Consider the following 26,295-nt stretch of genomic DNA (forward strand, 5'->3'; position numbering starts at 1 on the left):
TTGAACATACCAGGGAAAATGGGTGGCAGCGCTCTGTAACCACGATGCTTCCTTTTGTAATTACTGACGTCCTAGGATGTCAGCATTTTCAGGTAATAAAGGATAAACTCCATCAAAAATTATATGTAATAGATGCACACACGCACGCACAAACAACAGATAAGCTAAGTACTGAGGACAAACCCTGACACACAAGCTAAAACATAGGAAAATTCAGAAGCAGACTTTGTTTCTGCTATCTACTGTAAGGCTTAAACCGACAATGCTATCAACGCTCCTTAGACCTCAGTAAGTTAAACTAGCCATCAACTTATGCTACCATAAGCCAACTCTGCTGGAAGAAGCCTTCTTTTTTGCACCCTGTTACTCAAACTCAGCCCCTGCTCTATCTCCACTGTGCAAGCACAAGCATTCCTACCTTCATAATGAGGCAGACGATGGACCCCATCTATGTTAAAACTAAGCCAACATTTTTAGTTGGATCACTTTTACCTGGATCAGCATCTGGATCAAGTTTATTATTCAGTTATTCCACCAGCAGAAGGAGGAGGGCAGAGAACCTCTCCTGGCAGTGCTGGCTCAAACCCTTTCTGAAAATACATTCTAATCCTGGTGTGACCACACATCCTTTGTGCGACTGCGAGAAGAATATGAAAGCAGAAGTGTGCTCTATGAAATGAAGAGAAACTGAAGAGAAACTGAAAAAGGAATCTCAGAGGAAGTACCAGAGAGATGTCTTCATGACTAAGACTACCACATGGATCACGCTATTTATATCAAAAAGGAAAGTCCCTTAGTTTTTTCTTACAGTACCTCACAACGTTTTCAGGAATTGAAAGCTCATATGGATAGGAAACTGGCTGCAGGTTAGGTATCAGTGTTTCTTGTCTCAGTCCCATCATCTTCTTTTTGCAACAGTTCCTCTTAATTCACAACACAGCCCTCTCTGATTTAATGAACAAAAAATGTTTGGTTCTAATAGAAGAGTGAATGACATGCTTTAGTGACTCCTGGCTTGTGCATCTAAAAGTAAGTGATTCCTGCTATGTACACTACGCTATCGTGGGCAACTGCTTCCTCTTCAGCAGAACCGGCAGATGCATTGCGCTTGAAGAACAGGCACAAGTTCACTTGTTTAGGAGAAGCCAGAATACCCAGCAGCTTAAACACCTTGGGTTACGTACCAACCCAGCTGAGGTGCAGATACATACTGTGTTCTGTTGCCTGTGTATATACCAACAGAATACAGCAGTGGATTGGTATCTCACAGAAGTGGACTGCTAGTTGTAGTATCTTAAGCAGGAAGGGGAATCACAGCACATCTGTCAGTGTTGAAAGCCATTAAGCAGCAGTGAAGTAAGTGGTGGGAAGATGCAATGCTCAAGAATTCAGACAATTGGCTAGACAGAAAGACAAGAGCGTGGAATGGAGTGGTGTCTGTAGTGAAGTTCTGTAGAAAATCAGGAAAATGTAGTAATGAAGCAGCAGCACCAAATGCATTCAAATAGCAAGGGCTAGAAATACTGCTTAGCAACATGTTCCACTAGTGACCTCCTAGTGATTTATTAGTCTTCACGAAAACCAGGCTCTTGTAAAGGAATATTCTTTAATTTCCAAATGGTTTCCAAATATCAGGCTGACAAAAAAAAAAAAGTTGTAGCTCAGTTTTACTTCCGATATAACAGTTTGGGTTTCAACCCTACTGCAACTCCTCATTCTGTGATGCAAGACTTCTTGAAGATGAGGTGATTTGACATTTTTTTACTTGCGTTTTCATAAAAACGAGTTTCGGAAGAGAGGCAGGCCACTGGAAACAGACAGTGTACAAAGGGAGAGCAGGACGGCAGCTACCCTTGGAGCAGACAGGCGAGCTTCCTGCTCATTACAGTGAAAAAAACGAAGGGTAGCAACTGCCTGGCCTGTCTTTTGTTTAAGTCTAAAACCAAAACATATGTAAGGAAAACGTGAAACAGATGTTCCACATATTGGACTTCTGTCATATTTCACAGATTTGTACATTTGTCTCCCACCATCCAGCCCTGCACCCATACGTAACAACGTAATTCTGGGTACATTTACCAATATTCTGCCTTTTTAAAGGCAGTTCTTATACACAGCCAGCTCTTCTGGTATTTTTTCCCTCACAGCCTCAGCTCTGAGACAAAGACACTCTAACAGGGAACATAGCTGAAGGTGTTGGTTACCATTTTAAATGAAAACCCACCGTAAAGAGATGAAAAAATATGAAGTGAGCTCTCCTAGAGGCCGAGGGACCAAAGAAAAAATCTTAAATCCCCCCCGATTTGCACTCAAATCACAAACAGGGACTGAGACGCACCTAGCTTCAAAGACTTTTTTTTTTTTTTCTCAAGAGTTTAACCCCTGTTTCCTAGGCGCTTCCCCACTTCTGCTGGGATTCAAGCAGCAAAGCGTCTCACCCCCTCCCCCTCAGCGAGCGAAGGTCGCCCGGGCACGGCCGGACCGCCCTTCTAGCGGCGCGGGGCACGGAACGGAGCGGGCTGCGAGCGGAGCCCGGCCCAGCCCCTGCCCTGCCCAGCCCCGCCGCTCCGCCGCAGCGCGCCCGGCCCCGCCCCGCCGCGCAACAACCACCGCCCTCTGCACGCCCGCCCGCCGGAGGGGGCGCGCTGCTGGGCGGGAGCGCGGCCCGGGCACTGCGGTGCGGCCCCGCCGGCGGCGGCTGCGGGGCCTCGCGGCTGCCTTCAGCGCCTGCCGGCTGCCCGCCGCGTTTTTATTTTGTATCTCGGCGCCGTTAATCCCCGCCGCGTGCCGACTCACCTTCCCGCAGAGAGACGACTCGGCATCCAAAATGGCGGCCGGCCCGCCTTAACCCAATGGCGGCGCATCGGCGCTACCCGGTCCGCCCCATCGGCGGCTCGGGCTTCCGCAAGCCTCGCCCCAAGCCCGCCCGGCCGAGCGCCGAGCCGCCGAACCCCCTTCCAGAGGGAGCGGCCGGGGCAGAGCGGCGGGCGGACGTTTTCCTTACCCCCCTCCCCTCGTTCCCGGGGCGGGATGCGTGTGCGTGAGCCCCACGGCCCCCCCCTCCTCGCTCCCCGAGTGGTTGCGCCCGTGACATCATCATCATGGCAACAACAGCTGCAGCCCGGAGCCGGGGCGCCGCCGCCGAGGTGTACGCGCTGTTGCGGGGGGAGCAGCCCGCGCTGCCCCTGAGGCGCCGGCGACCGGCGGGACTCTAGAGCCTGACGTTGGGGGGGCGACCCCAAGCGGGAGCGCGCGGCCCGCGCACGCGCCCGGCGCAGGAGAGGGGGGAGCGAGCGGGCGAGAGGCGGACAGGAGGAGACGGCGCGCGCCTGTGTGGGGCTGCGCGCGCCGAGGAGGGGCGGGCGGGCGGGCAGGGGGCTGCGCTCGCTCCCTCGCTGCGGCGGGGGGGGGCTCCGCGCCTCGCTCAGTGCGCGCCTCGGCGGCGGCGGCCAACACCATGTTCTCAGTGAGGATCGTAACCGCCGACTACTACATGGGCAGCCCGCTGCCCGGCCTGGATCCCTGCCAGTCGCACTTCCGAGAGGCCCCGGCCCGGCGGGTGCCCGTCGTCAGAGTGTTCGGTGCCACCCCCGCAGGTAAGGGACCCTTCGGCGCCGGGCCGCGCTTTGTGGCGGGGGCGCGGCCCCCTCCCCACCTGTCCGAGCCCGGCCGCAGGTGCGCGGCCCGCGGGGCTTTGTGCGCGGCGCGGCCCGGCCGGGGCTTCCCGAGCGGCGGAGCCGTGCACGCGGCGGAGCCGCGGCGCTCCCCCCCCTCCCCGCGGGGACGGCCCCGGGGAGCGGCGGCCCCGTGCTGCACTGCGGGGCACGGCCGCGGGTCGGCCCCGGGGGCGCCCTCTTGTCACGTCCCCTCTCGGCGCGGGGTCCCCGCAGCCCGGGCGGCTCTGACCGTGAGCGCCCTCACGGCCGTGGCGTTCGGGAGCAGGGTTCGGTATCGATTCCGGAGGCGCCGTGCGTGAATCGAAGTTTAAAGCGAAGGCTGTTCTCGTTCGGGGGTTGGACGTGCGAGGGATCGCTGCCGCGTTCCCTTTATGCTCGCGTTGTGTAATGCTGACCTTGGGAATTAAGGTATTTCTCCGTATTTTATTGACACGTTGGAAATAAGGCATTGCTCCCGTACATCAGATGTGAGGCGAGGCAAAAAAAAAAAAGCGTGATAAAACAGCACGGTAACAGTGTATTTCTTTCATTCCATTATGCAGAAAAACATATTGTTTTATCATTATTTTGTTTTACGTTTACCTGTTCTCAGATCAGGCACGGAGGAATGTGTGCTATAAAAGCTGCTGTGATCTGGAGCATCCGCAGCTCCAAATCATGAGGTGGATGAGTGGGTTTAACAGACACAGCCCTGGAATAGTGGGACCTCTTCTATTGTAGCTCTAATTTTGCATACAAAGGAGATATTATGTAATAATATTTATGTAATGGCATGAGTAGCTATTTCATTATTAAAAAATGTAGAGCCCGAGGTTGTCTGGCAGGTAGCAGGCTGTGTGTGTGTGTGCGTGTGGTTAACGCATTAGGGCTCATTTTCTTGAGAGAAGATGTTTGGGCTATGCCATATCATGAATGTGGCATCCCAAAGTAAACAGCGAGGCAGTTTAGGTGTCTGGCTGTTAGGAGTGCAGCAGGAAATCCTTAGCTTCCCAAACCATCAACTTTAATATTACTTTGCATAATAGAAGTGTTTCTAATTCATGTTGGTTAGAAAACACGTTTTGCTCTGCTGTGCAGAGGAAGCGTGACTTGGCTATCATCTGCTTAGTTCCTTGTTGAACTTTTTAACAGCTTTTTTTTTTTTCCTCTATTTTTAATGTTTGTTAATAAGCTTCAAGAGCTTCTCATTGCACCTCAACCTTTTTTTTTATTTTTTCCAATGAAAGGAGACAAACATAATCCTGTCTGCAGAGGTGTTGAAGTAAGCATGTCATTGTCAGAAGCAGCGTACCTGGCTTCAGAGGGAGGGCAACTCTTTGCTTGAGAGTCCAACTACAAAAGCAAATGATGTATAATCACATACCTCTATATTAATGCTTTCTTTGGGACAAAGAAATAGTAAAAAAAAAACAACTTCTAATATACCACATAGGGCATTGTTAGGTGCTTTATTGTTTGATTTACAGGCAGTGTGATTGTTGTCTTTACTTCAGTTGGTCTGGCTTGGAAAATGCCTTCTCATCAGGCTTAACACGTGCACCTTGCCTGCAGGACAGGTGTTCAGTTGCTGTGCTGCCAGCATAGTAGTGAGCCACCGCGCCTGTGTAGGCTGCCACACCTCCAGCACAATGAGCTCTGTGTGAATCTTGGTGTGCTTAAAGCCATGTGGCGGTGCTGCCCAGCTAACAGGGAGTCAGGTTCAGATCAGGCTCCAAATCCCACCTACTGAGTGCATGGAGATCGATTGGTGCATGCAGATCACTTGCGCAGACGTTCACAAAGTTCATGTCTGGCAGCACTGTGTCCAGTACCAGGCATGGACACTGGTTCTGAGAACACTTGCTCTTTCTACCTGTTCTTCTGTGTTCACAGAGTTGTATCAATGAGAAGGTTTCCAACGTTCTTATCGTTGAGGGCTTTTTTTTTTTTTTTTTTTTTTTTGTAATCCCGTGTTTAAGAATTGATTTGGAATGCTTTGCCAGTGCGATCTATAAAATTGAAGTGGTTTGTGGTAACGGTGGTTGGGGGAGGTAAAGTGAGACTTCTGTTTAAAAATAATGGAGGAGTGAACTCTTGGAGTGGACTGTTCTTGCAATAATGCTTGCCAATTTCTGTAGGTCTTCTGAAGAAGGAATTGTGTTCTATTCCAGAAGAACATGCAGGTCATCTTTTGGTATCCTACGTCTTTGCTTGGTAAGAGCTAGAAAGGCAAGGAATCAAAATTCTCTTTAAGCCTGGGAATCCATCTGCTATTTTCTGTTTTCTCATGACGTATGAAGAGGAAAATCCTGACTACAATAGCAAATGGTGAAGTGAAGCACTACAAGAAATGCTGTTTGAATGTATCTTAGCTGGTTAAGCCATTTCACTCCATTTTAGCAGTGTGGTGCTTGCAGCAGGCTTGCATGTCTGTGAACTTAATGAATTGGACAAAAGTAAAATTTCAGAAATGCTCTAACACTGCTGTGGTGGTAGTACAGTGAAGGCAGTATTAAATTCATGCTTTTCTGTGTAAGATCATAGATACTATTTGATGCGGTTGTCTTTGTATTTCAGAAGGAGTCTTGTGATACAGCTGTTTAAATTTAAAACCAGTGGGCTTTAATTCACTAGGTAATGCTCAGCTATGAAACAAAATTTCAATTATCTTCTGAGGCAATATTTCTGGTCTGCTGGCTAGCGATTTTTGTAAATGCTTTTTATAAAGAACCTTTGAGAAATCACAAGGCCTATTTGTAACAATTGGAAGTATACTGAAAATTGAATTTTCAGTTTATGTATGGTCTTCTCTTTAATTGGTGATTCCTGAATTGTCATTCTTGTTGCAAAATTGTGGTATCAAGGCTGTGATTTATTTCTTGGCCTTTTCAAGGTCTTGGAGTTTTTCCTCAAGGTTTCACTGGCTGCCTTAATAGAAGCATGTGAGTGCTCAGTTGGATGTTTCTGTCAGGTGTTGTTCAACTGCTGGAAGACAGAACCAAACTGTAAATCCATCCATAAAGAAGCCAGGGTAAGAGTACATGTCGTGTTAGGGGCGACGTTAATGAATGAGCTGCAGTTGCTAAATTAATGGGTTTGCTTAACAGCACTGTGTACAAGTAGCTGAGGACACTCTTAAACCACATCCAAGATACCTGATGGTACGTGATAACGGGTATTGTAAAATGTGTAGCCAGAATATTTAAAAGTCAGAATTCTGATTTGGGGGTGATTTGAGGCTGACACACCTGATAAATTTTACAGAAATGGGTATACATTTTGAAATCGCTTTAAAGGGTTGTAGACTTTTAATTCACCAAAGTATCTTTTGGAGAAGGCAGGTTAGAAATTTACCTAAGAAAAAACAGTGTGTGGTTTGAGGAATAATATACCTGCTGTCTTGAACTGCAGATATTTGTCTCTTTTTGAGGACTTCTGTGTTTTATATTATGAAATCACTGGTTCACAAATGAATCTTTTTTTCAGGGCAGCACAAAAACTCACCCCAATATGGCATTTCAGGTGGGCAGCTGAGTTTGGTGGTTTTGCTTCTCCTTGTCTTTCTGAGGGAAAAATCAGAGGCAAATGCTCCAGCTGAGATCTGGCTCCCTTCCAGCGGCAGTAGCTCTGGTATGACTCAGTGAGGGGGCCTGCTTATCTTCCTCTGTTTTTCCCTCCCCTTTCCCCCTTTGCTGACCTGGCTAGGCTGTATATCTGATCCCATCCCAATGTCTTTCTCTCCTCCCTTGCTGCTCACTTGAGAATGAATGAGCTCATCACAGGAACTTGCTTTTTATGCCCAGCTTGTGATTAAGCTTTTTTTTCCTCCCTTCATTCTCACCACCATTCCAGACACTTTGTCCGGCAATAGTCATTCCCCATAGCTTCCTCTGTTCATGATCCCAGTGTTTACAGCCAAGGATCATTCCAGATGCTGCTGTTGTCCATTTTCCAGAAGTGGGCATTTCTCATGACAAAGACTTCCAGGCCCTTCACTGTGAGGGCATGAGGATGCAAAATAGGATACAGCTGCTGTGACCATGACTTACCTCTTCATCATCTCCCTCAAAGCGTACAACTCTCGATGGCGGTTGCTGTGGACTGCAGCACAGCCTGGAAGACTTTCAGCTTCCTATTTCTGCATCTCGCAGTGGCAGGTTTCTCACATTGCTGAAGAGCCATTTGAAAAATGGCCTTGTGCTGATTGGTTTCACTCTTCTGTGGAAGTTCATAGTTGCTGTAAGATGTGAACAGTGCTGGGGTAGAAATTGAGGAATTTGAGATTTGCTTATGCTGAGATTGCTTTCTGTGTTTGAGTTTTGTCAGTGATGTGATCGGAGGTCATTGGGTAGCAACTTACCTGTTTGTTTTTTTTTTTAAAGGAAGTGTTTCTAGAGTACTTTTGTTATGTTTTGATTTTGGTTTGTGTTGTTTTGTTTTAAAGAACAGTCTGCTCTTTGAGGCATTTGTTACCTACTTTGTGTGGGTTGCCTGCTGAGTTGTTTGAGCAATGAGGGGCTGCCTGAATAAACTGTGAGATTCTGCTCTGCTGGTATGAAACTCATTAAGTAGCAAATTAAGTACCTGTGTGTCTGTGGCTTGCTTTGTTTCTTAAATAAACCTTAAATACTGTGACAAAGTTGATATTCTAACTAGAATCCCGACATTGGTTTCATAACCATTGTTCTGTTTGCTTCTGAAGAGTGCCTGTTGGTCAAGGCATTGAATATGTTCAAAAACATGTGTAACTGGCACTGTGTGCCTAGAACCCCCTCAACAGTAGAGTCCAAAGTGTTTCACAAAGTAGCTGCATTCATATGGAGTGTGATGTGTGACTTGGAATTCATTCTGCCCCAAGAAGCAGAATGAGAGCTTATCTACCTTAGGTAAAACTTCCAGTTATCCTAAATACTTGTTGGGGATACTGTTTGGCTTCTTGTGGAAGTATCCTCTGTTTCGATGTGTGAAATGAAGCTCCTCAAAAGAACGCACTACACTGAAATTAGTTGTCTCTCTTATTTTTACCCGAGTAGCACATGGATGTCACAACTGAGGTTGGCAGGATTAGGCAGTATGTAAACACTCAGTGAGAGGCAGCTCCTGCTCAGTAATTTTTGCAGTCTGAGTAGACAAGATAAATCTGTGGAAGAAGGAAACAGGTGCGGTAACGCCGTGCCATCCATTTATTCTCAGTCTCCAGTTTCAGACTTCCGCTATTGATATTTTAATACCCTGTTCTTCTAATTGTTGTCATTACCCTGCTTTTGTCCTTTACCCTTGCTTGACCTTAGTGTGCCTCTGAGAAGGAGGAGGATGACAACGAAACTAGCCACTTGGTGAGGCAGCAGGAACACTTGCACTGGAAGTTTGGCCTCACAGATGAAGCAGCTGAAATCCTTCACAGTGACTGGACAGCATCACTGGAGATTCAGTCTCATGTTACAGGAGATCTGATGATCAAAGTCTCAGGCCAATTAGCAGCCAACTTTTGTTTGATTTTGTTTTTTTGGGGAGAATTTGGTGGTGTTTTTTTTTTTTTTAATTACGCATTATGTATCTCCAGCTGTTACAAAGCCAGCTTCTGAAAAGCCAGCATCTCCTCCCCCTCAGCTGTCACCGTTGGATGCTGACTTGACAGTTGATGGTCTTGCTTTTTCCTCTCTGTCTGCCATGTCATGTGTACTGTACCTCCATGTTAAAATAGTGTGCATTCCTTAAGTTACCGTGTACATCCTTCTATGGGGAAAAATTGTTTCCCTGTCTATTGAATTGCTATCTCACATTTCAGAAGCATGTTCTCAACAGACAGCAAGGTATACCTGTGTTAAGAAAAGAATGAATTTGCTTAGGATCCTACATCGTATCGGTAGCCCAACTGATGATACTGTGAAGAACTTACTGTCAGCAGGCAGTATTTTTTTTTTTTGTGATACTACTCTGCCTAATAAGAAATTAATCCCAGTAGTAAAATAATGTTCCTTTGTATGCTGAGAAAAGTTACAGTTGTGGTAACAATTATGACATTAAAGCATAGGCTTGATTAGTGAGGTCCAGGTACTGGATGGAAAGATCTGCCATGAAATCTGCAGTTAGGCTGTAATTGCAATGTTATTCATGATATCTGTGTGCACTGTAGTGAAAACAATAATTTTGAAGAATGCAGTTGAAGAATCAAATATATAGGCATACACACAAGCGGTGTTCTACTGCCTGTGCTACAGTAACTTTTAAGAATCAGGATGAAACTCAAAATAGGTAAGAATCTAAACAGATACCCAAGTAGTTTGTGCTAGACACTGTCTAAAATGCCAGTGCCTTCATGGGCTTCATTCTTGCATGTTTGTTAAGCTGCTTTTCTTTCAAGAGCTGCTTTGTTACAGAGCAATTACAAAGTATGTTAGAAGTTTGTGAGCGTTTTGGCAGAGTGTTTAAATAGAACCTTGCACTGACTGGGGGTGGCTCATGTGATTTATTAGAGAGCCATTTGATGTCTGAATGCTCCAGCCTTTGTCTGTCCTGAGATTAGTGTGCAGATGGCCATTTCAGGTAACTTCTTTCACTGCTCATGCAGATAGGCAGCCCATAATGTTGACCATGTGTTTCTGAGTTCGTGTGTTAACTTTGGTGTACTTGTGCATGCCTTCTCAGATTATCAGGCTGTGTAGTCTCCCTCCTTGGAGATCTCCAGAAGCCACCTGGATGTGGTCCTGGGCACACTGCTCTGGGTATTCCTGCTCGAGTGGGGGTGGGACTAGATGGACCCCTTTCACCTCGGTCATCCTCTGCTTATTGAGACTGCTCTGTGCAGTTTGTTCATGTGTCCAGGTAAACACAGTTATGTCTAGGGAGCGTGGAAGGGGTGCCAGGTATCTAAGTTGGTTATTCTACTGCTGTAAAAATTATTGGAAGGTTTTGGCAGCGTTAGTGAACACCAAATGAGATTTGGAAAGAGCGTTAGCTGCATACACCATTGCCAGGTTTGAGTTTGTCCCTTAGTGACGAGTTATTTTCCCCAAAATTACGGAGAGAGTATGAACAGCTACTGCTGATTTACATTCCAACTGCACCTCTATACTGTTTGCTGACTAAACGAGTGTTTACTTCAGCAAGTTTGTATGTCCTATTTTAGGTGCAATATCAACATGCAGTACTTGGTGCGAATATTGAAAGGGCTGTGTAATGTTGCACCTAATCCATAATACTTGGCATTACTCCTCAGGGGAGGTTTACAATACAAGTTTTCTGAGTTTTGTATAATGAGATGTATAATGAGTCGTTCATTTTGTGTTTGAAACTACCTAGGTGGTTTTCTGTATAGCACAGATCCTATTAAGCAGTGGGAATTGGAAACTGATTCAGCCCTCATTTCTGCAGGTACTGCCTTCAGATCAGTAATGAACAAATTTTTATTGCTGCCTCCTCTATTATATTTATTATCCAGATGAGGAGATTATTTTGTGGAGCTCTCAGTATAGCAGATTTAGTATTTCCTTTTTAAAAAGTTACCTATTTAACCTAGCAAAGGTGTTACAGCAGACTTTTATTGCAGAGGAATCTTACTTCACGTTCTTGTATGTTGTATTTTTTATCCATTCACCATTAAGCAAGTGCTTTTGTGGAATTCTTACTTATAAGCAGTGGAACCTGTGTTATTATCTGTAGGCAATTAAAAGAGAGAAGTTCTTTCTTACATTGAGATACACTGACAATATTTTCAGAAATTATATGTTTTAATATTTGAGCTGCTCAAATTAGCTTTGTAGAACAATGCCTTAGCAATCTTTACTATTAGATCTAAACAACAGCAGTAGAAACAAATAGCTAATACTCACAGCAGAACTGGGTTGTTTCCTGCAAGCATAGTTTTTGCCCTCAGATTAACGTTGATAGAGTTACAGAGTTGCTGAGGTTGGAAGGGACCTCTGGAGATCATCGGGTTAGTCCAGGCTGGGTTACCTAGAGCACCTCCAGAGATGGGAACTCTACAGCCTCTCTGAGTAATAAGTTCCAGTGTTTGACCAGCCTCGCAATTAAAAAAAAAAAAAAATCAAAACAAAATGCCACTCTTTCAAGTTTGAGTAGAGTTTCCCGCATATCAGTTTATGCCCCTTGCCTCTTGTCTGTTCACTGAGCACTGAGAAGAGTTGGGCTTACTCATTGTCATCCCAGCCCCCTTCTTCAGACTACAGAATCCTGCCTGGCTCACGCAGCCTTTTCTCAGGTATCATCTGCTCTAAGCCCTTAATCATCCTCATGGCCTGGCTCCAATAGGTCCACGCCTGTCTTGTATCTAGGAGCTCAAACCTGGAATCGGCGCTCTGTGTGTGTCTTGCCAGTGCTGAGGGGAGGAGCAGGATCACCTCCCTTGACCTGCTGGCAACGTTCTTCCTAGTGCAGCTAAGGATGCCGCTGGTCCTCTTTTGCTGCTGAGGCATGTTGCTGGCTCATGTTCATCCAGGACCCTGAGGTTATTCTCTGCAAAGCTGCTTTCCAGACAGTCTGCCTCTGGCTCACACAGAAGTTATTCCTCACCAGATGAGGATGTTGTGTTTGCCTTCACTGGACTTCATGAGGTTTGTTTCTGCCAGTCTGTCAAGGTCCTACTGGGTGTCAGCACAACCCTCTGGTGTTTAAGATGCTCTTCCAGATTTTGTATCTGCAAACTTGCCGAGGGTCCACCTGCTCAATGCCCAGGTCGTTAATGTAGATGTTAAAAAATATTGGCTCCAGTATTGACCTTTGGGGTCAGTAGTCTCAAGACTGTAAAGGACTTGCCTCCACCTTACTGCAAGACTTCTTCCCTTACTTGCTGGTAATTTCTGTCTTTCAAGCTAAGTCAAACCCCTTTTGGAGTTCTCCGTTGTGCTGTATTGTTACCCCTTTGTTTATTTAACATGTTGTCCTCCAGGGTGAAGGAACGCCTGCTTCATTTCATTCCTGCTTACAGGGAGGTTTGTTTTGTAGTGTTTATAATGCTTACATGTAGATATCTCAAATAACCTAAAACTATGTAAAAATAATAAATTTGGGACTCTGTAGTCTCTATTTTTTTATTGATGTGTTTTGACTGACTAGAGAATATGGAAATGATACAGAACTGCATGTAAGTCATCCTTCAACTAAAACTGTGTTCTGTATCAGAGATACCATTTAAAATTGTCCATTGCTTTCCTTACTTGAGAAGTGGCATATGTTGTGAATAAAATAATGCAACCTGCCATGGTGACTCAGGCCATTCTTTATTACAATTTTTATGTGTGGCTCTTCGGGAACTTGTGCGTTCACATACACTAGACAATCATAGAATCATAGAATGGCCTGGGTTGAAAAGGACCTCAAAGATCATCAAGTTCCAACCCCTCTGCTGAGTGCAGGGTCGCCAACCACTAGACCAGGCTGCCCAGAGCCACGTCCAGTCTGGCCTTGAATGCCTCCAGGGACGGGACACCCACAACCTCCTTGGGCAACCTGTTCCAGTGCGTCACCACCCTCTGAGTGAAAAACTTCCTCCTAATATCTAACCTACATCTCCCCTGTCTCAGTTCAAAACCATTCCCCCTTGTCCTATCACTATCCACCCTTGTGAACAATTGTTCCCCCTCCTGTTTATACACTCCCTTCAAGTATTGGAAGGCCAAGTTTGTAAATCTGCAAATCCCATGCAGAGATGACCCTGGTGTCATCACAGTCTGGATTCCTGTTTTCAGTCTGATACATTTAAAGAAAAAAATCCAAACCAAAACAAAAAGAATAGAGGGGAAGAACAAAATAAAGTTTTCTTAAGCATTTATGGATTGTGCCAGAATGTCAGATTTTGGAGAGCTTGTGTTCTTAAGCCAGCAGTTGGAAACCTAATCAAAGAAATAAATTGATGTTTTTAACGGTTACTGTAATAAAAATGAAAGACTTACTAACAGAACCCAGTTGTTTTAGGCAGTGTGCAGATAATGGTGGATAGTCCTCACTCCAAGAAAATTGTGTTCTCTATAAATGGAACGATAAAAGTTGTGGAAGGAGTGATATGTTATGAAAACAGATGGCATGGCAATATCGGTAGTCATTATTTTGAAGTGGAATTTTGTAGAAGAGAATGCCTGAATGGAAAAAACAGAACAAGGAGAGGATGCGTTGAAAGGAGGGCTGGGAGCCAAGAGGAGCACGGAGAGCATGCAAGGTGAGGTGTGGAGGGGTCGCAAAGAGGAGAGTGCTGAGAGCCAGGGCTCTGGAAAATATTGATGTTGGATTTGCATCAACAGGGACCAGTTATCTAAGGCTACTCCCTTTTGGTTTCACTTGCTTTGGCTCTTGGGGCTGATGCATCCCCTGGAATTTCTTATCTCCAGGCTGGTGGCTGGAGGTAGATGAGGTTTTACCTAAGGTTTATTGCTCCCTGCAGTGGGAGAAGAGGAACAAAACAAAGCCCCCAGTAATGAGAACTACCCAGAGGTATAGAGCTTAGTGGAGAACTTTAACGTCCTCATGAGTGCTTTGCAGTTTGCAAACTTGTTTTGTTTACTTGCCTTAAAATCTGTATTTTTAGGTTAAGGTGTGTGAAAAAGCGAATTAAAAAATCATGCTTACCATGTTCATGGTGTATCAGAGGAAATAAAAAACAGCTAGAATTCAAGTCTGACTCTACAGTGTGAAGCACGCACAAGTGAATACATCTTTTGTTGGCAGAGAAAGGTGGGCCCACGTAATACAGGTGTATAAATGGCAGATGTGCAAATAAAGATTGAGAAAGGGGTCGTTTCAACTGATCATCTCTTCAAGTGTAAGTGATTCTTTCAGTAGTTTGCTCTTATATCATTATCTTCATTTGCCTCCGTACAAATCTTACTTGTTTTGTGTAAGCTTGATTCATCTGGCTGTGTGGGGAGAACACCTTGTCAACGCTTTGTTCAATCCATGTTAGATTTTGGCTTTTTCAGAATGTCATTTTGTTACACAACCCTCTAGCAACCCTCTAGCTGTCTGGCTCCATAATTTCACCTTATGTCTGAATCCTATCATTTTTAGAGGACAAGTGATCGCGTTTCTTACAGTACCTTCATGACTGGGGACTCAGTGTTTTGACAGCAGTGCATTCATGGTGAGAGGCTAAAGTTTAAGCATTTGAAAGTGGAGCTGGGGAGGTAAAATGGTGATGGAGAACTGGCAGTAAACCGAGGTGGAGTTGGCCATTGCATAAGGCCTTTGCGTAAGGGCTTTCTTGCGCGTGACTAAAAGAGGAGAGAACATGATGTGATACACAGCATGTTCTAGGAAGTTCAGGTGAGGATGTTTCTTTGAAGTACAGTAACCTGAAGTCTTGTCTTAGTAGATAATGGTGACGTTGTAACTAATTTCTTTTGAGACTTTATGATAAGTTGGTTTAGGAAAAAATCTGATGAGTAAAAATGCATTATAATGGTTTTATCATCTGAAGATAATTTGATACGCAAGGGTCGCGGGAAGCACAAAGGAACATTTAAAACTGTGTAGTACAAAACTTTGGCAGTTCTTATAGTTGCTTTGCTGCAGCCATCAGTTAAAACTTCAGACTTGATCATGCCACTGAACATGTGCACATCTCTAAGATTATTTCCAATGAGCTTTCGAGTCCAGTATCTTGCATTTTTATTTTATATTTATAATTTTAAATGTTTTATGATGTGCAACTTTGACCTGGAGTTTTAGTTCAAGATTGATGCGGTAACAGTAGCATTGTACAAGACATGACTTTCTGAAGCCATCCAATTTTACTTTGATTTGCTGTGGGACAAATGCATGTTGCAGCTATTTGTTAGAGATTTTACACTGGGGTGTCACTTAGAACTGTGGGTAATGGGAAAGAGGGGGGAGAAATTGATGCAGTGTGTTTGCAGAAGTGGGGAGATCTTTTGGTTTGGCCTTTATGGAGATAGACTTGGTCTTTCTCCCTCGCATAATTGGGTTCTGTGTGTTAGTACCATGTAACTGAGGTTTTGACTGTTCTAGAACTGAAAATAACTTAATGTTGCAGGGTATCTTGTGAGCTTATTTTTGATGTTGTAAGGAGGAATCGGAGTAGGGTAAATGATTTTCTGCTGATTTTTATAATCTTAAATACTGTGTGCTACAGAAGCTCTGTAGAATTCTGCTGTGTCTCAGTTGATCAAAAACTGGTACTGCTGCTAGTACTAGAGATAGAATGTTCACGTGAAGATTAAAAGGACACCTAAAGAAAAAAAATACATCTCGGAATTAGAAATTTATTCCATCTGCATTTGTGAGGGAGTCTCAACTTCTCTTCCTGAACATTATTATGTAGCAACAGTTTTTGTAAATTTCTTCAAATACATAGCAATTCGTTACAGATACTAGGCCATTCCTTACTGTAACCAGAGTTATGAAGTTAAATGTAGTTTGTCATTCTGACTAAATGCCTGGCTCTTCAATACCTGTAAATTGTATTTGTTTAATGCATACCCAGAACCACAGTCTTTTTGATAGAATAGGGTGTAGTATAGCTGTTACAAATCTTATGATACAATTTTCAATAAAGTTTTGATGTTAAAATATAGCATAATTTCTTTTTTCACCTCTTTTTGCACTTAACTAATAACTGGAAAACCCTGCAATTGTTATGTTGTAAACATTTCTTTTCTTACAGCATCCAGTGATCACTGGAGACGTATCTCAGTGAGAAAGAAAATACAATGGGGATAGCTAGCAAGTAAATCTTTGGCTCTCGCAGTATTTAGTTACTAGTGATTGGATCTGAGTGCAGCCTCTTCTTGTTATACTTTGAAGTGGATGTTTGTTTTGTTACTGTAGGTTTGTTAGAGAAAATGAAAATGTTTGGCAGGATATTCTTCGAAAAAGTCAGTTTAGAAAGAAAACAACCCTGTAATTAAAGGTGATAATGTCATGTATGTGAAAGGAATGCCTTGTAGAAAACTTTACTAAAAGCAGTGCCAGTTGTTGGTTGGTTTTTTTTGCTGTCTCTTTTCTCAGTAGTCTTAAAAATGGATTGGTGTTACTAGTGCCAGCTCAAATATATGGGTGTCCTTTCAGTTACTTGGGTGGATTTTTCACAGATGAATCTTCCAGTGCTGGTGAAAAGAACAACGTGGTGGGGTTGTGAACTGAACCTTACTATGGGAATTCTTTCTGATGTTCCATCTTGAGGGGGGGGGAACTTAAAATATCACAAAACCCCTATTGTTACTACTCGTAGAATACTGATCAGTTATTTTTAAGAGCAAGATTTTTCTTCCTGCTTGTAGTGCTTTTATTGCTCTTCATTTTGAAAGCAATGTGAGAACTAAATGTGGTTCTAACTGTGTAATGTCTTAAAAAATCACTTTATGAAAGAAAATGAAATTACATATTCTGAAGTACAGCAGCCATTTTAAAGCATCTGATCACAATCATTGTTTTTTTTTTCCGAAGCAGTGTGTTTTAAGTACTCTCTAATTTTAACGTTTCATGTCTTGCAATTACTAATATATAATATAAAGGAACTTTATATTCTCTGATACTATTTGGGAGCTTGGATTGGAACTGAAAAGAAGGAATATGTAGGCTTCTGGTTTTTGTGTCTAAGGAAGCAGTCTTTTTTTTTTTTAACGTGTTCTTTTTTTTAATTTGTTATTTTTGAGTTGACCAACAGAGTTCATCACCATGGTGTTTTACATATTTTACGAGGAGCAAAGCATTTTTTCATCAGCCTGTATTTTAGTAGCTGCCAGCCTCCAGAACAAGGAAATCTCTCCGTTGACGTTGGAGGCCGTCCATGTAAAAGGATAAAGCACCAACTGCGGGAAGTGTTGTTTTTCTGGCAAATAGCTTCTGTCTGCACTCATCCCTAACTCAGAAGTAAATCTGATCAGAGGTATTTCTGACTATGTGAGCTGCTTGAAGTTCAGCTCTGACTTCCCAAAACTTAAGTCACATCTCTAGTGAAAATCGTTGCTCTTCTGTTTCTGTAGTTGCACAGTGGTATCAAGAGCTCTTTGTTCTATTGAAGAACTTTTTCAAAATAAGTTCAGTTACAACTGGACATCATTGACTCTCATTGCTAGCTTCTCTGATTTATTCAGCTCAAAAAAGACTCCTGAAAGCATCTCTCATGAGGCCTAGTGGTACTTCTGTACAGGCTTTGTCATAGACAAAAGGCTTTGGTCCAAAGAGGGGTTAGAATGGTTGGAATTCTTGTAGTTTTTGTTAAGATTTACTCAAATGGTTAAGAAAGCTGTGAAAATAAGGCATTTCCTACTGTTGGTAAAGAACGTAGTGAAAGTGGAGCAACCTTCTCCAAAAGTGAGAAATAAACTGATAGACTGTACATATAGTAAAAACAGTTAAAACACAGTTTTCATGAGTGAAAAGGGGGAAAAGTGAGAAATTTAGTAAAAGATTGTAATTAATATTTACTTAGAAATAGGTTGCACTTTTTTAAGGAGGGAGACCAGTGTTTATGCTCTGTAATGCTTTTTAACAGAGATCTTGATTTCCTAGCTATTGGACAGTCGCAGCCACAGTACCAAGATTAATGTGTCAGAGATCTCGCATTTAAAGATTATGGTTAACTTTCCAGTTGCAGGAAGTCACGTATTAGATCTGTCTTTGTGCTTAAGACAGTTTTGTAGTATTTGGGGCATCATTAAGACGGCAAGTGATAATTACTCAGTTGTGAACATAGAATTTTGTCAGTACGTTATCTGGCTAATGGTTCCATAACATCACGACTTGATTTTTCTAAAGTGTATAGCATTCACAATTCCTGTAAAATCATTGTATTTCTCTCTACATCCAGGAATTCCACTTTTGTAATCTTGTTTGTTTGTCTGTTTTGTTAATAGAAATGTGCTAGGAATTGTGTGTTTTTTTTTAAACAATAATTGGGCTCCTGTTTTCTTCTAATGCATAATTGTCAAGGGTAGTTACTTATTTGTAGGAGAAAAGAGACAGAACTCATAGTGTTATTTCTGCTTTGTGTATGAGGTTATGTTTTTCTTCCTTCCTGTCATAATTCTTGTATGTGATTGCTGTTTTTCTTGCAGCCATAACTTAGGGATTTTTTCCTCTCTCCTGTGGGACCTTCATGGCCCAAAGTAAATTTTACATATCGAATCCTGAAAATCTAATGATAGCAAGAAATATCGAAAGATTTGCAATATCAAACCACAACTCTTTCAAGATTTGCAATTTCAAACCACGTACTGACAAAATTCTAGTTTGGTTGCTACATTGTACTTCTGTTAGAGTTATTATAAATTGAATTAAACTCTTGCAAGAGAGCAACTCCTTGAAGTTTGCTTTTCAAGATTGTTTTCAGATTGAAGCCAGTGAATCATATGCAGTACCCTTGTGAAGGCATTTGATTTTTCTTTCTCTTCTTAGTTCTCCTCCTGCAAAGATTTGTGTATATCATTTATAGACTGCACAACTGTATTTCTATCTGAATGTTGTATGTGCAGTTAGCAAATGATTTTGTGCTTTAAAACACTGAAGTAATTTTTAAGTTGGTATGATAGGTCTGGAAGCAAGAGTGAGGGACTGAATGACTCGAGTAAGGTCGTGGAGTTGTTGAAGTGAGATTCATCCCGTTGTTCTTGCCTTTGGGTGTCTTCATCACAAGATCATCATTTAAGTCAATGACATGGGGCAGTGCCTCTAACGATTCCCCCCCCCCAAGCTGTGTGCCTTTGTGCCTTAATTTTGTGTGCAGAGTTGTACAACTGAACTAATGAGCAATAGAGTGGAAACAGACATTGTGGAATATGTACTGGAAAGTCATAAAACGAAGGGTGTTATTAAAAAGCTGTACTTTGAGGGGAGATAAAGATGGCTGTGTGCATCAATTTCTGCTTATGCTTTTTTTTAAAATGCTTTTCTGGTTATGTTTTTTTCATCACATCTATTAGAGTATTCTGTACTGGTTAATTATTTAAAAGAGTCGTTGCATGGCGTTTTGTTTCCTGAAGATTTAAGTTTTGCTTGTGCTGTGCCTTCTAACATTTTGAAACATTTTCAGATATTCGTCTGCATATATGCTAGCACACTTCCACTTTCTGAAAGAATTGTTTGAATGATAGTCCCTGACATAGTTTGGCTCGCACAGCTCCTTTCTTTAACAAAAAAAAAAGAATCCTGGACAGGGAAACTTGGCAGACAGTCATATTGGAAAATAATAAACATGCCTCTGCCAGAAGCGTTTGAATTTGTTACAGTCATCTGGTCTGGACTAGTAGCTGCTTAGAGATCTATGAATAGCAACAGGAGAGGCAGAGGAGCAATTTTTCTACAGGGATAGGGTTGAAATTGTTTGTATTTGGAAGTCTGCCTTTGTCATCAGAGCTGGAAACATAGTTTTTCTCTTGAAGTTTTTTCTATGGAAATTAATAATGTATAGAAATAAATGGAATTTAAAATTTTTGATGGAACATTCATTTTAGAACAGGGCAGCGTAGAAACACCTCTGATGGCACTGATGAATTATATTCTGACCAGAGCCAAGGCAAAAAATAAATAGCCTAATCTGTAGTTTTAGATCTCAAGGTCTTTTGGTATTCTTGATGGTGATTCTTATCTACTTTTCTAGCAGTAAAGGAATTCCTTATCTCTTAAAGGGCTAGAGCCCAGAGGTTCTAGTAGTCAGCTTCCGTTTGGAGTTGCATAAGCCTCATTGTTACTTTCTCTCAGTACAAGGTTTCCAGGTTGTTTTCCCAATGAATAGCCATCGGTCTTCTACACGAGAAGTTCCTGTTGGTCTGTGTCTTGCTGTGGATGCATTTTTTTCATTTATTTTACTCTTCCATATTCAAGTTCGTTGATTAAGATTTAAAACAATCAGTTTAATGCAGTTCTCAAATACACAAGTACTTCTTAAACACAAATGTTTATTCCTGGTTACGATCTGTGTTTCTTCCAGTTATCCACGTGTTTGGATGTTCACTGGAAGCACTGAAGTTCAAGAGCGTTATAATGGTTAAGATGTCAAGCATTTGGGTTTTGTGTTTGTTTGTATTTCCATTAATTTCCTGTGAGACTTTGGAAAATGTTTCTAATATCTACAAAAAGAGAAAGTAAAGTAGAAGAAAATCCTTAATTTATGAATTGGCACAGTGCTGTACATGTGATCTGATCTAAATAATTTGAACCTACATTATATTTTCAGCTTTTGGTCTAAATGTGAATAAAAACCATATCCTTTCTTTTTTTCCCTGTCCTGGACTTGTCTGCTATCAGTACTTCCAGTTGCTTTTGTTCTGAGTGTCTGAACAAGATGAAGTGTGTCAGTTCTTTCTTAAACTCATTGTTGTAATGTCATCATTATCATCCAAAGGATTGAATTAAACTTCTTTCAGTTCTTCTCAGAAGGACCAGGAGCGGGGACAGCAAAACAGACTTCATTGTCTAAAATAAGCAATACCATCAGTACTAGAAATAAAATGCAAGTTCTGGGTAAATCTGAAACGTGAGAATGGGAATAATTGTGTTCTGTAATACTGGTGGTCTCTGAGACCTCTTGCTTTTCAAAATTGCGTACATCCTGCCAGATGATGGTGACTTCACACTCCAGCACCCCAGATGTGTTTTCTACTAATTAGTGATCTTTATTGCCTGTGAGTTGTCTGCATCAATAACTGCCCAACAGACCTCAGTGAGCAGAAAATTGGAGATACGATTTCAGAGTATACTTGTGAACTTGCATAAACTTACTCATTGGTCTCCTGACACTGGGTGATTAGAATAAAGTTGTTACGTGAATGCGGGAATTTTTATCTACTTTTTTATCTACTCATGGAAATTTAAATAATTGCTTCTGAGGAGGACTCTTAAGGGCTCTATTATAATGTGTCTTGCACTCAGCAATTAATTGTAGTGCTTCTGATTCTTGCACAAAAAAAGTATCACGCCATTTTTATTAACAACCTGCACAGTCTTCCAAAATTGGTCAGGTTTATTGCCTTTTAGGAAAGCCATCAATTAGAATTCAAGCACATTTCTTATTCAAACTTGCCGTGACAATGCGGGTAAAATTATTTAAGGGCCTGTAGTCTTGCAGCCCTCTTGCTGCAGTTCTTTTTGAAGATGAGAAGCATGATAACAGACTGGCAAAGGCTTTTAGAAGATCTTCGCATGAACAGCAGAATTATGCCACTAGAGGTAAATGGATGAATGAAAAAGTTACTAAGGTTGCAGAATCACAGGATGGTGTTTTAAAAGGTTAACTTAGGTCTTCAGGTTCACTTGAGTTCTCCATCGGATTCACAGCTGCACATGTGAATAAAGCAAAAGCTATTTGAAAGAGATGGAGGGCAATTGCCTCTCTGAAAATGAAAAGGAAGATATGTTCAGTAGCTTCTAGTCCTCTTTGTTTTCTTTTATTACTAGTTTCTACTATTCCAGTGGTTGCACCAAGGGAAAACAGTGGTTTCAGAAGATTACCGTGTGTGTATTCTGCCATTCAGCTGAAAAGACCTTATAAATGCTTCTGTTTCTGTAGGTCCTTGGATAAAAAAGAACAGAGGCACTGAAGAAAGCCAGCTAGTATGGAATACACTAGTTTCAAATGTTTACTCTGTAATTATTCTGTTAAAAGGTTTATACAAAATATATAACATTACATTTCGTAGTTATAGTGTTAGCCACGTTGTTCCTTTGATAAAGAGATTTCATTCTGTTTACTTAAAGCATACATCGTCCTGGGACTTAAATGGATTGTTTTATTTTGTCCCCTCTACGTTGCTCCCTCATTGAGCTGACATTTAGTCCTAAAATTCTCTGTTGTCCTTTTTTGTCTTTTTTTCATCTCTGCACTACTCATACTTTTCTATGAAAACCCTATTAGTTTGGGCCTTTGCAGTGAGATGTTTGTATTTGTGCGGAAGTTGGTTTTGCAGTCTAAAGTGAAGAGTTTAATGAAGTCCTGTGGGTATCTTAAATGTTGGGATGTCCTCCATCCTATTACTAAAACATGTAGCTTTTAAACGGATAAGGATTGTGGACTTACTTTGATCCAACTTGATGATGATTAGTATTTTCCCAGTACAATGGAAATACATGTTCTCTTGCTTTTTTTTTTTTTAATTCAAATTGCTTTTGATGATCCATTCTACTCAAAGGCTTGATATGGTACAATTTAAAATATTTACATTAAACTTGCATGGATCTTTAATTCCTTTTGTATAGAACTTTGATTCCATTTTTCTAAACACGTTAATCTGTAGATTAAATTTTCAAAACCAGAATCGATAAAATTCCGTTAGTTGAGCCAGATACATAGGTTTGTATAATACATACTATTCCTCATATTCTTCAGTCTGAGCAGGATTTTGTGTACAGCCAGATTTCCTAGAATACTAGGAACAGTCCCAAAAGATGTGCAGGAATGAGTTCTTGGAATACAGGTAGACTTGTGATTTTTTATTTTTTTATAATTTATCTTCTTAGCTTTGCTTTCAAATTATAACCAGTTCTGTAGTTGTAATTGCAAAGAAAAATTCAACACCAAAACTAAGTCAATCAAAAAAATTACTGCCATCTTGAGCTGTCAGAGAGCTTGAGGCAGCAGCTCTGAGGTATGAACGAACCCATTCTTAACTTTACCTATTTGAGTGCCAGTAGTGGTGTTTTAAAATGTCCGAGTACTTTACTACTTCACTGTCCATCAAGCTCCAGAAAGTAGTACCAGATTTCTATGCATCTTCTCATGTTTCAAAAAATGCAAAGCCCACACAGGCTGCTAGAGACAACAGAATTAGCAAAAGAGCATATGTACGTGGATATTAAACCAAACTCAGAATTGACGTCACTCTTCTGAAATAAATGTTGTAAAAGTTTGGACATACTGATATATTTATGGGCAATTCAGGATACTTTGGTCACAGGGCATACACATGTTCGCTGGTGAAGCTTAGAGTTAATTCCTTGAGGAAGAACTGCCTTCAGTGCTTTTTCTCGTTTCTCTTTTGCTTTAGGATTTAGGTCAACTGAATTAATGGCTTAAACTTTTTTCAAAATACATTTGAATATAAGCCGCAGTCAAATCTTAAAAATAACTAAATTGCATTGAGTGAAGTAACTTACGCCTCTATCCTTGCAGATATTTAAAAGTCTTCTGCAAGGTCCAGAGCAGCTTGGCTCAGGTTGACCCCTTGAGCTGTTTTGGTCCAGATGATGTTTTCAGCAGAAGGGTTTGACTAGATGATCTCCAGAGGTTACTTCCTTAAGTATTCTGAGATTCTGTTTATGCAACAGAAGTAATGCATTTCACTCCATTGAAATAAAACGGGTTTATCCAACTAGTTTGTTTTTAACAACATTTTGATGTCTATTTTGTTGAAGTAGTTCAACTCGTTATGTTCAGTGAAAAGAAAGTCACTTTTACCTAGTGTTTATTCATAGAATTGAAACTAAAAGCTATTTTCTTTCTCTCTCTCCCAGCTTTGAATGGCTGTCATTGAGGTGATTGGAAAAAAAGTTCTTAATCTGTCTGAGAGATACTGTTACAATCTGGATTTAGAAAAAACCTGTAATTCTAGACAGCTGAGTTTTTCCATTTCCATGGTTTGATTTTCTTTAAAAATGTTTGTGTTGGACATGGTTTCCCTAACTTTTAAAAAACATTTAATTGAGGTGATGTTAATGGATTACATCAAACCTAAAATCTCAGTGTACGTTGTTATACTTTCAAGCTTAATCCTTAAAAGGAAAGGGTATGTTTGAAAGTTACTTAAATGGAAACAATTTGGGTTTATAGCTGTCTCCACGTAATATAACCCTATCAGAAACGTTTTGTGGTATTTATTTGCTGAGGGTTTTTAATTTTTTTAATCATTGTTTCATGAAAGAGACAAATAGCACTGCCTCACGACTTTGGTGATTTAATCACACGAATTGGTCTTCTCAGAAATATGATTAGTGAATAGCTCTGACATAATTTGTGTCTGCCTGAAAACATAAGGGTGACAGCTAGCTATTTGGCTAAGGGACCATGATTTTAACCAGGTGAAATTAAGGGAGACGTTCAGTACGGCTGACAGAGGTACAGTGTAACTGCTCATGGTGACATGCTACAGCTGTTGCACTCAAGCCTTGCAGACTTCTAAGAACTATCAAGTATGACAAGAGGCATACTATTAAGTCAGTAAGTTATTAAATCTTCAATCATGGAACAAAGGCAAACAGCCAACACTTAGTAGAATTTGCATAGTTCAGATTAACTTGCACTTGATTTTTGGCATTTAACAGCTCACTTAGCATACAGAGTGTCCCTTTAGCAGATTTTCATTTGTCAGCTTTGGCGATGTGGTGAGTACTGAAGGATTTTAAACTAGGAATCCTTCAGTGCAAGTATAAAAATGCAGAGCGTGACAATGTTCTCTTAGTCCTCCATGTAAAATTCCAGGATGCAGGCATTTCAGCTGCAGTGCTCCTTTTTGGAACACACAACTTATTTATATGTGTGTTGCTCCAAAAGTAATGCCTTTTTTTTTTTTGTGGAAGCTACAACGTTTAATAAGAGCACAGCAACAGTGTTTGATAGAGCAAATACTCAGCTACCAAACACTATTTTTTAACACCATTAGCTGTGCGTTTTAGCCAGCGATGAACAGGAGCCCGCATGCTGCGCTCATAAAAGTCTGCATCAGTGGAGGTGACCAGCTGTCACCATGGCTGAAATGCACCACCCACTACCTCACTGTGCTCGCATCCGCTGTTTGGTCTCCATAAGCATTCAGCAAGCATTAATGAATGTCAATGGGTGCCACTTTTTCTGCACGGAGGAATTCAGTGTCACGCCTTTGCTTCATACACAGTTCCACGTCAGACGCCGTTGTGTCAGACTGCCCCTCTGCTGCCGTCTGTCACACGGCAACAACATGTAATGGAACATTGGTGGGATGGTTCAACCTCTACTGCCATACATAACATAATCAAGCAGGTATTACTTTCAGAACAGCCCTTATATAGCATATATAGTTAGAAATGATCATTATCTTTTTTAATATACAACATATCACGCATTCAGTTTATTCTTTTTGCCTTCTATGGGTAAAAAGTTAATTTTTTGCATGCTTTTGCACATTTTTTGATATTGTAATTGGTGCATTTTATGTTTTCACTTTTCCACTGTTTGTTTTATTGCAGTTTTATTGTTCTTGAGCCATGTGCTGTGAAGTATATACATATGTATATTGGTTGTTTCTGGCCTGGTGAACAACAGTATCTATTGTACCTATAATAATACTAAGGAAAGTAATTTATTGAGTGTATAGGACACAGAAGAACTGCTCAGCGGTTTTAAAAAATGCTCACTGTAATGTACAGAATTCTAAGTAGCAGTTTTCTGATAGCTCGGAGCATATCACCTGATACTGTATGCTTTCACCTGTTTTGAATTATAGTATGTGGTTGCGGAATAAGAGCTGGGGTTTTATTTTTTAGAAAAATTTAACTTTTAAAAATCCCTTAAAGGAGCATAAATATTTCTCATTATTCCCATGAGAAGCTACTCATTACTGTGTTTACGTAGAATAAACTGTTCTGATACAGGTTTACCGTGTAATTAATTTGCATCAACAACGCATGAAGTTCATAGAATTTGAAGAAGGTAAAATTGCAGGAAAAAATTGCAGCAGTAGTACATAGTTATGGAAATCAC

General features: G+C 41.4%; 1 protein-coding gene and 1 long non-coding RNA gene across 5 annotated transcripts in view; one reads left to right on the top strand and one right to left on the bottom strand.

Moving 5' to 3' along the window:
- Positions 1–3,350, bottom strand: part of LOC110396308 — a 29,815-nt gene extending 26,465 nt beyond the window's left edge. For 2 of the 4 annotated variants that reach the window (XR_002436916.1, XR_002436919.1), the window contains exon 1: positions 2,797–3,340. This is a non-coding gene — a long non-coding RNA (uncharacterized LOC110396308). Of the gene's footprint in view, positions 1–2,796 lie in introns of all 4 variants that reach the window. The other 2 variants (XR_002436918.1, XR_002436917.1) reach the window with 2 other exon arrangements.
- Positions 3,371–26,295, top strand: part of REV3L (REV3 like, DNA directed polymerase zeta catalytic subunit) — a 115,655-nt gene continuing 92,730 nt past the window's right edge. Inside the window, exon 1 of the mRNA XM_021391901.1 lies at positions 3,371–3,596. Coding sequence (XP_021247576.1) covers positions 3,458–3,596 — 139 coding nt within the window. The 5' untranslated portion in view covers positions 3,371–3,457. The remainder of the gene's footprint in view (positions 3,597–26,295) is intronic.

The sequence above is a fragment of the Numida meleagris genome, chromosome 3, assembly GCF_002078875.1.
Source record: "Numida meleagris isolate 19003 breed g44 Domestic line chromosome 3, NumMel1.0, whole genome shotgun sequence".
Taxonomy (NCBI): domain Eukaryota; kingdom Metazoa; phylum Chordata; class Aves; order Galliformes; family Numididae; genus Numida; species Numida meleagris.